The following is a 10,207-nucleotide window of genomic DNA, read 5'->3' on the forward strand; positions in this document are numbered from 1 at the left end:
AAACCATTGTCAATGAGATGGAATGCAGGGCACTGCGCACCCAGCCAGGCCCCAGCCAGGCCCCACCCCTACAGCCCCTGCCCCGTGCCACCTGCCTCCGTTCCCAGTAACCTGCCCAGGCGCACCCAGGATGTGAGCATGTGTGTGGACTCGCACCTGCGTGACCTTGGCCCAGTCTGAACCTGGCTGGGAACAGCAGCTGTCTCCTGGCCTCAGGCACACCGCCTGGAGCGTGGCCAGCCTGGAGGAAGGGGCAGAAGTAGGAGGAGGGGAAAGGGACCCTCCAGAGGCAGCTGCCACCTCAGGCCCCCAGCTGGCTCCAGCCCCATAAATACCCGAGGGCTGAAGGCAGGTCCACCCTGAGGCAGACACACAGCATGGGACGCCTGGAGCTGCTCGTGTTGGGCCTCGCCTGCTGCGTGGCAGCCGTGAGCGCGGCCAAGGTAAGCGGGAGCCCAGTGTCTCCCCCGTGACACAGATCCGGGGACTGGGGACAGGCACAGTGGAGGGAAGACGGACAGACAGGCAGACGAGTCGCTGGCAGAAAGAGCCGCCGGGAACGAGGACCGGCCACAATCTCGGTGGCGTCTGCGGGGCATGCGTGCGTTCACACAGTGACGCAGACGCAGAGCGAACACAGGGCACCCATCCGCGGGGACTTCGTAAACCGCAAACAGTCAGGGTTAGGTGTGCCCCGCACCGCGTGTTGGGTGCATGTACGCTACAAACAGAACAGCCGTCCGGTGCCGGAAATCCAAACGGACGTGCGCGTCCTGAAGGTTTAGTGCTCAGTCTGGCAACTGACCCACAACACACCCCTGGCTCTGGCCGCTTCCTCTCCCCGGCGATGTCCCTGTTGTCCCTTTCACAGAAGGGCGACGGGGCACCGAGCAGGCCAGCGATTTGCCCAGCATCACGCAGCCCCCAGAGTCTGAACAGGGGTCTGGAACTCCATCTAGTTCACCCCGGAGTCTGGCTGTCAGCATAACTGCCGTCTCCTGATGCGGGGTACACCCGCCCGCCTGCGAGTGGCCGGGTCCCCACCAGGGCGAGCCAGGAGGCCTCCGGGGGCGTCTGCGGAACCTGGCTTCCCTGAGCGCCCTCCCACGGTGTGAGGAACAGCGCAGGCAAAGCGTTTTCAGGATGAAACGCCCAACAGCTCCCCGCAGGCTTAACAGGGACCCCAGCGCCCCGCCATGCTGCCTCTCCACCCCCGTCCTGCCCTCTGTACCCCAGCTGCCCCAGGATCAGCCCCTGGGCCCTGGAGGTTCAGACACTGGTCCTGGGCTGCTTCTGACATCGAGAGGCGGTCCCTCTCTTTCTTTGGGGGAGTCCTTTTCCAGGTGCTAAAAGGACCTGGTTTTATCCACATTGCTCCAGCAGCCAGTACCACCTGCCCCCAGGGTCCCCCTTGGGGCTCCCTGCTAGGGTCCTAAGGGCCAATCTCAGTCACTCGGCTCCCAGACCTCGGCCCCATCCCAGCAGCCAGGGAGGCTGGTCAGGAAAAATGCCTGGAGGTCTCGAACGAGGAGGCCCATCATGAGATGAGAGAGAGAGAGAGAGGCTGGGCCTCCACCTGCCTTGGGGCCCCCTGTTCCAAGCCCCGAAGCCCCTGGCATGGGCTGCTTCTGGCCCCTTCCTCGCTCCGGTTCCAGCCACCCCGTGCCCAGCCCATCACAGCAGGGCCTTGGGGGCGGGGCTGGCGTGCCTTTGCCCACCTGGGACCCAGCGCAGGTGAGAGCCAGGAAGCTATGACCTGGGAGGCAGCACTGGGAGGGATAAGAGGCTGGCTCTGATCAGACAGCCACTCCCCAGCAGGGCGACTGCCTGTAGGACAGCCTTGTCCCTTGTCCCCTCCGGGGATGAGGGGTGGAGGAGCGCCAGCCCCAGGCCACCCATGAGGACCGGGGGTGTCCGCCCACGTGTGGCCAGCTCAGTGCGAGGGCTGGGTATACGGCACTGGTTCTGATGGCCGGGCCGGGGGGGTCTTTCCCAGCAGGGAGCACAGGCCAGCAAGACACAGAGGTGGGGGTGTCGAGCGTGGGGGAAAGAAGGGCCCTCACTCAGGGAGCTCACAGCCAGACATGAAGCGTCTCCCCCGCCGGCACCTGGCCAAGCTCACGGGCAGGAGACTGTGGTCTTCTGTCTTACAGTTGGGGAAATGGAGGCTCATGGTCACAGCGAGGCCAGAATCCAAACCTCCACCCTGCCTCCCCGGCCCTTGTCGGAAGGCTTCCCCGAGCGGGCACACACTGGTTGGAGCAGCTTCCTCTGAGATTCAGGGCCGGGGCAGGGAAGGCAGCAAGCCGCTCCTTTAGCAACGAGGGCAAGCGGGGATCTTGGGCTCAGGTGTGGATCGGCCCCTCCTTGAAGCTGTCCCTGAGCCCCCCTGAGCCTGCCCGCCTCTCACCCAGCTGGGCGCCGTGTACACGGAAGGAGGCTTCGTGGAAGGCGTCAACAAGAAGCTCGGCCTCTTCGGCACCTATGTGGACATCTTCAAGGGCATCCCCTTCGCCGCCGCCCCCAAGGCCCTGGAGAACCCCCAGCGACACCCCGGCTGGCAAGGTGCGAGTGGGTGGGGGCTGGGCCGGCTGCAGCAGGGGGACGTGGGGGGGCACCATCCTCACGCAGCACCCCCGGCCACCCGCAGGGACCCTGAAGGCCAAGGAGTTCAAGAAGCGATGCCTGCAAGCCACCGTCACCCAGGACAACACCTACGGGTCTGAGGACTGCCTCTACCTCAACATCTGGGTGCCCCAGGGCAAGAAGGAAGGTGTGCGCGGCCCCACCCCGGGCCCCCAGCACCCCGAGCCCTGCAGGGAGCGCCAGGCAGCCCGACGCCCTGGCCCTGCCCCTGGGTTGTGTCTGGGGCTGCAGAGCTGAACCCCCCCCTGAAATCAGCACCCAGAGGGGAGGGCGCGGGGGGCCCTCGGGGTCACTGGGCCTGCCCTCCCGCCTCAGTGTCTCGGAACCTGCCTGTCATGATCTGGATCTACGGCGGCGCCTTCCTCATGGGGTCCGGCCAGGGGGCGAACGTCCTCAAGAACTACCTGTACGACGGGGAGGAGATCGCCACCCGGGGCAACGTCATCGTGGTCACCTTCAACTACCGCGTGGGACCCCTGGGCTTCCTCAGCACGGGAGACTCCAACCTGCCAGGTGTGCCGGGCGTGGGGGAACCCGGCGGGGACGCCCCTCAGCGGCCTTCGGTCCCAGACAACCCCCGACAGGTCCCCCGAAAGGCCCAGAATTCTGTGCACAGGGCCAGGAAGACAGAGATGGACCGTGAGGCACAGGGGCCCCTCGGCAGCTGCCTCGGGAGAGAAAAGGCTGCCAGACAGACAGACAGAGACCGAGAGAGGGACCCGGGGCGGAGACAGGGAGCTGAGGGAGAGAGACAGAAGATGAGACGTTCAGGTGACGACTCAGGGGCACAGAAGTCAGAGAGACAGACAACAGGAGGGACCACAGCCTCGTGCTCCTGGTCCCCTGCCCGAGCCCCCACACCCCCTTCCAGCCCCCCACCCAACCAGCCCCCCGGGGCCCACTATGCGTGGGGGGGCACCCTCGTGCGCCCCCGTCCACGCCCGAGGCCCCTGATGCAGGCGCCGCCCCACTGCCGCAGGGAACTACGGCCTCCGCGACCAGCACATGGCCATCGCCTGGGTGAAGAGAAACATCGCGGCTTTCGGGGGGGACCCCAACAACATCACCATCTTTGGGGAATCCGCCGGAGGTGCCAGTGTCTCTCTGCAGGTCTGAGGGGGTGGAGGGAGCCCACGGGGGCTGGGAGGAGCAGGGCAGCCGCTGACTGCCCCTGGCGGAGCGGTGGCACCGGGGTGGCACCCGGGGAGGGCAGGGAAGGTGGGGCCGTGGTGACAGGACCTGTGTGCCTTGCAGATCCTCTCTCCTCACAACAAGGGCCTCATCCGGCGAGCCATCAGCCAGAGTGGCGTGGCACTGACCCCCTGGGCCATCCAGAAGAACCCTCTCTTCTGGGCCAAACGGGTAAAGAGGAGCTTTAGGGGGTGGGGGAGGGGCGCGGTTTAGATGCTGGGGAGGCGGAGGATTCCCTCCTTTCCACCCTCGGCCCCAGCGCCAACCTCACCTACCTGCCTCCCCCACCCCCCAGATCGCCAAGAAGGTGGGCTGCCCTCTGGACGATACCGCCAGGATGGCCAAGTGTCTGAAGGTCACCGACCCCCGGGCCCTGACGATGGCCTATAAGATGCCCCTCGCAGGCATGGACTGTGAGTGGGGGCCCCACATGGGGGGAGGCCGGGCCCTGTCACTGGCTCACTGGCGTCCCCAGGCAGCTCCCTGCTGCCACCGCCCTTCCAAGCCTCAGGGCCCAGTGGGTCACGATTCCTTTGAGAAGCTGATGAACACCTGCCACCCACCCCCTGCCCCGCAACAATGCACGTGTACACGGTCATTCACACACAATTTCAGGGACCCCAGACCGAGAACCTTTTACTAGACGACTGTTTGCTCTCCCCTCCACCCGTGCATTTGGCAAACACTTGCTGAGCACCCGCTGTAGCGTCTGGCCCTTGCAGCTGTGCTTACTGCACCGCAGGGGGCCGGGGGCCTGTCAGAAGAAGCCTCGTGTGTCCTCGAGCGTCCGTGTCGTCGGCCCAGGAGGCGGCAGGTCTCCCCTGCTCCTTCTGAGGCCAAGGTCGGGGGCCTTACTTGCGTGTCCCCAGTGCGAGGCAGGCGGCACCAACACAAACAATACAGACCGAGATACACACCAACCGTGTCCTCCGCTGGAGGAAAGCCGCCGGCCTGGAGCCAGCCACGCAGCCCTTCCGGTGTCCGACTTCTGCAGGGCAACGCGGGCCTGGCACAGTGTCTGCTAACAGACTAGAGGAGAGCCTCATTTCTCCATCGGCCCCTCGGCTGCTCCTGGTCTCCCTGCCCCTGATTTCGGCCCAGGCAGAAGAGAGGGACAGGACAGGCACTCCCCTGCCATGAGGGGACAGACTTGGCCCTGGTGGTTCTCAGTCTGGGCGAGGTTGCCCCCCGGGGATCACGTGGCAGAGTCTGGAGACATTCTGGGCTGTTGCACTGGGGAGGGTGCTGCTAGCACCCAGCAGCTGGGGCCAGGGACACCTGCAGGACGGCCCAGTGACAGACGGAGGCCCCTGGTCTCGCTCAGAGCAGGCAGAGGCGCCCCACCCGGCCTGGGGACCAGCAGGGGCTGCGGGATGGGTGAGGACCCGCTGCTCTCCACGCAGACCCCATGCTGCACTACCTGGGCTTCCTCCCCGTCGTTGACGGAGACTTCCTCCCCGACGACCCCATCAACCTGTTCGCCAACGCGGCCGACATCGACTACATCGCGGGCACCAACAACATGGACGGCCACATCTTCACCACCATTGACGTGCCGGCCGTCGACAAGGACAAGAAGACCGTCTCGGAGTGAGTGGGGCCCAGGCCCAGGGCGGTGCCCGAGGGCAGCGGGGGAGGCACCGCCGAGCGAGGACGCAGGCAGGCGTAGAGGGCCCCTGGCAGCCCCCTGGGGCGGGGAGCAGACCGCCCTCCCGCCGCCGTGGGTGGACGGTCCAGTGCCGATTCCATCCCTGCAGTGAGGACTTCTTCAAGCTGGTCAGCGGGCTCACCTTCGCCAAGGGGGACAGAGGTGCCAAGGCCACCTTCGACTTCTACACTGCGCCCTGGGCCCAAGACTCGTCCCAGGAGGCCAAGAAGAAGACGGTAGTAGAGTTTGAGACCGATGTCCTCTTCCTGATGCCCACGGAGGTCACCCTGGCCCAGCACAGAGCCAACGCCAAGTGAGAACCTGGGCGGGGGAGGCCCACCCGGGGTCACGCACCTGCCCACTGAGGCCTCACCAGGCGGGGGGGTGGGGGAGGGCGGGGCGGCCCACAGGGGTCTGGGAGGCCCAGGACAGCTGTGATCGGGTCCCTAGCAGTGCTTTGCCCAGGCCCCCCTCTCACCTCCCAGGCTCGGGGGGCTTTACACAACCCCCCTTCAGTCCCAGGCCTCCCCCGAGCAAAGCTCTCGGGCCCGCCATCCATCCCACTTAATGTTGGTCTCTGCTGCGGGTTTCGACTTGGCCAACTTTCCAAACAACCTTGGTCTGCGGCCACACGGTACACTCTCCATAATAACAGCCAATGAAAATAAAAACGAACCTAGGAATGCGTAAACAGTAGGAACATGGAATAACAGCCAGAGTCCAGGACGAGAGCTTTGCAGCCACTAAGCCATCCACTCGGCTCTGAGCTCCCTGTCAGTCAAGGGAAACCAGGGAGCACCTGAGCGCGGGCAGCACGTCCCATCACACGAAGAACACAAACTCCTTGTCAGAGGAGAAACTCCTTCCCGATGCTGAATTATAGGAGGACGACGCCTCTACCTTCCGTGGAGGTGAAGCAGAAATACGATTGAACACATAGCACCCACATACCCATGAACCTGGCCCCCGGCCTTCCCTTCCCCAGGTGTAAGGATCCAGGTTCTTGATGGGTCTGGGGAACTCTCGGCCCTTCCCTGGTCCCCTCATGGCACCCCTCCAGGCCCATCTCTGGGCTGGGTGACCCAAGTGAGCCCCCTAATCTGAGCAATTTCCCCTCCCCTCCTCAGGAGTGCCAAGACCTACACCTACCTGTTCTCCCACCCCTCTCGGATGCCGGTCTACCCCGACTGGGTGGGGGCTGACCACGCAGATGACATCCAGTATGTCTTTGGGAAGCCCTTCAGCACCCCCCTGGGCTACCGGGCCCAAGACCGGACTGTCTCCAAGACCATGATCGCCTACTGGACCAACTTTGCCAGAACTGGGTAAGACGGCGGACGGCAGAGTCAGGACCTCCTGCCACCGTGGTCCTCTAGCCTGGGCTCCAGCCCCTGTCCCTTCGCTTACACTTAACCTCCATGGGCACCCCCATGTGTGTGTGAGGACAGGGGCTGCTGGCTGGTGCCCCTGATGGCCAGGGAGCACGGAGGCTGAGGACTGCCAGGCCAGGCTCAGCTCAGGCCTCCAGCCCCCAGGGAAGGCCCAGCCCCCAAACAGCCTCTTTTCTCACTCTGCAGGGACCCCAACATGGGCCCCTCGGCCGTGCCTACCCACTGGGATCCCTATACCCCGGAAAACGGCAATTACCTGGAGATCAACAAGAAGATGGACGGCACGTCCATGAAGCAGCACCTGAGGAGCGACTACCTGCACTACTGGACCCTGACCTACCAGGCACTTCCCACGGTCACTGGGGATGGGGCCAACCCTGTGCCCCCTGAGGATGACTCCGAGGCCGCCCCTGCTCCCCCCGCGGGCGACTCCGAGGCCGCCCCCGCTCCCCCCGCGGGCGACTCCGAGGCCGCCCCCGCTCCCCCCGCGGGCGACTCCGAGGCCGCCCCCGTCCCTCCCACCAGCGACTCTGAGGGAGCTCAGATGCCTGCAGTCATTGGCTTCTAATGTCCTTGGCCCAAGAAGCCACAGGGTGGGACCCAGGGAGCCCACCCACCCCCCCACGCCCTTCCTGATAAAGCCTCATCCCTCTCTGTCTGGTGCCTCTTTGCTCTCGCGACCTCAGTTGCCATCGGGGTGAGGCCCAGTGCCCCGCCAGTCTCTGCCCGTCCCCAGCTCCGGACGGGGACAGTGCCACTCCCACTTCAGAGGGGGAAACAGGGTCAGAGGAGGGGCAGAGCCAGGGCTGGGACTCAGGTGTGGGCCCTGCGCGCCAGGCTGCTGGCTCCGGGGCGCTGGGCAGGGCCAGGGCAGCCTCGCCACGGCCAGGCCCTCCGGGGCGGGGAGAGGGGCCTCTGCTCCAAAGGGACTCTGCCACTGGCCTGGGAAGAGAAATGGATTCTGCCTTCAGCTGGATCCAAAGTCAGAGACGGAATAAGGCATCACTCTGGGCTGTCAGAAGCAAAGGCTGCAAGCGGGCTGGGCATTGGGTGCCATGCCGGGGGCCCCACCGGCGCGGGCCTTGGGTGGTGCCTGAGGGCTGCAGCAGAGTCCAGAAGGGGGGCGGGGGGCAGAGGGCCGACCTCTGCATGGTGGTTTGGGCCTGGGCACTGACCGCACCGAGAGCTTGACCCTGCTGACCTCACCTTGGTCCCGTGAGGTGGGCTCTGTGAACCCCCTTTTAGTTGGTTATTTGGGCTGTGAGAGGGGCGATGTACCCCAGGCCATCAGAGCAAGGGTTCAGACCCAGGCCTGAGACGCCAAAGCTTACAACGTCGGGGTGTGAGTACGTGTGTCATTGTGCAGCAGGGGTGAGGCTCCGCGGAGAAGGTTCTGGAATCCTGAGCAGCTCAGCCTGAGGGGTGTGTGTATGGGGGTACGAGCTGGCCACCCCCTCTCCCTCTCCGGCCCACAGATAGGAGACCGAGGCCTGGGGAGGGTGCAGGGGCAACCTGACCCCGGAGGGGCAGGGCCACGCTGGCTGCCCTATGAGCCCCTGAGCTGCCGGGCTTGGTCAAAGACTCTCAAGTGTGAAGAGGGGATTCCTGGTCACAGACTGAGGGGGGTGGGCTCTCACTGAGTGGGCGCCTCTCCTGGTGACGGTCCCTGCTCTTGGCCAGTGGAGGCGCAGGGGTGCCCCAGCGTGCCGGTCCTCGACCACATCAGTACGCACATGACTTCCCATGTTCCCACCTGCGCAGTCCAGTCTCCGGAGCCTCCTGCGTTGCAAGAGTATCCCCTCGACCCCCAGTGCCTTCTCCTGAGCTAGCACCTCTCCCCCTTGTTGAGGAAAGCACAGTCCCGCTGCCTGTCATCCAGGAGTGGCTCGGGTTGTTGGGACCCGGCTGCGTGCTCAGTCCTGGCCTGCATGGAGGCCTCCCTGGAGGAGGCGAGCCCTGGGAGCCCTGTGTGTCCAGGTGACACCGGCAACCACTGGGATAATTCAGGGTGGCCCACAGTTCACCTGGCTCTGCCTCTCCAGGCTGCCTCCAGGGGCTGAAGTTGAAAAGACCAAGGTGCAGGCTGGAGGCTGTCCAGGGTCCCAGAGGTTCCCCCAGGCTCAGGTGTTTCCTTTAGCTCTGATCTTGGTGAAACCCTGCGTGGGGGCCACGTGGGTGCGCTCAGGACCAAGCCTGCTTACCACCTCACGGACACGCGTCAGGATTCCTTTGGCGAGGCTGTGCCCACGGGTTGGCAGTCACGGTGGCCCTTCTCCACCCCCTCCCCCTGCCCGGCCGCACCTTTCAACCTTCCCCATGAGGATGGTTCAAACCACTTACGCTCCCCACCCCATGACGTAGCCAAAGTCCAGACGCGGACAGAGGGCACCCGTCCCCGGGCGCTGCAGGTCCGAGGGCTCCAGCCGTCTGCCCTCCAAGACCAGTGGCACCAGCAGGACCGAGACCTACACGCACTTCCCTGGTGGCCGCAGAACGCACAAGACAAGCCGCAACCCTTCCCTCTTGCTCCACTGAAAGGCAGCCACCGTCCTGGGCCAGGAATCAGTCCTTGCAATTGTGATGGTTTAAAATCCAGCCCTGGCTGGTGTGGCTCAGTGGACTGAGCACCAGCCTGCAGACCAAAGGGTCGCCGGTTCAATTCCTGGTCAGAGCACCTGCCTGGGAGGCAGGCCAGGTCCCCAGTTGGGAGCACGCGAGAGGCAGCCCATCAATTGACTGATGTTTCTTTTGCACGTCAATGTTTTTCTCCCTCTCTTTCTCCCTCCCCACCTCTCTAAAAATAAATTTAAAAATATTTTTAAAAATCGGGTAAAATATACATAAAATATAACATGCTAACTTAAAAAAAATTTTATTTATTTATTTTTAGAGAGAGGAAGGGAGGAAGAAAGAGAGGGAGAGAAACATCCATGTGTGATTGCCTCTCGCGTGTCCCCAACTGGGGACCTGGCCCGAAACCAAGGCCTGTGCCCCGACAGGAGTCTAACCGGCAACCCTTTGGTTCGCAGGCCGGCACTCCGTCCACCAAGTCCCACCAGCCAGGGCGTCACTTCACTATTTTAAGAGCACAACTCAGCGCCGGGAATTGCACCCACACTGTCGTGCACCTGTCTCCACTGCCTAGTTCCCAACATCTTCATCACCCGAAACGGAAACTGTGTACCCACTCAGCAGTAACTCCCCTCCCCGACCCTGGCTAATCCATCTTACTCCCCGTCTGCATCAGTTTGCCTGTTCTAGACATTGCTGGTAAGTGGAATCGTGTTTCCAGGCCCCCCCCCCCCACCCGGCCGTCACACGGATCAGAGCT

General features: G+C 64.2%; 1 protein-coding gene across 1 annotated transcript; it reads left to right on the forward strand.

Moving 5' to 3' along the window:
• The first annotated feature begins 342 nt into the window (after window positions 1-342).
• CEL (carboxyl ester lipase) lies at window positions 343-7,530 on the forward strand. Its single transcript, XM_090274951.1, has 11 exons — window positions 343-443; window positions 2,415-2,565; window positions 2,651-2,773; window positions 2,962-3,159; window positions 3,626-3,756; window positions 3,901-4,008; window positions 4,133-4,250; window positions 5,241-5,427; window positions 5,595-5,798; window positions 6,613-6,810; window positions 7,063-7,530. The coding sequence occupies exons 1-11, from the start codon at window positions 378-380 to the stop codon at window positions 7,442-7,444; spliced, it is 1,866 nt and encodes a 621-aa protein (XP_090131077.1). The 5' UTR covers window positions 343-377; the 3' UTR covers window positions 7,445-7,530.
• Window positions 7,531-10,207: the final 2,677 nt, after the last annotated feature.

The sequence above is a fragment of the Furipterus horrens genome, unplaced genomic scaffold, assembly GCF_987537825.1.
Source record: "Furipterus horrens unplaced genomic scaffold, mFurHor1.1.pri manual_scaffold_4, whole genome shotgun sequence".
In the NCBI taxonomy this organism is placed as follows: Eukaryota; Metazoa; Chordata; class Mammalia; order Chiroptera; family Furipteridae; genus Furipterus; species Furipterus horrens.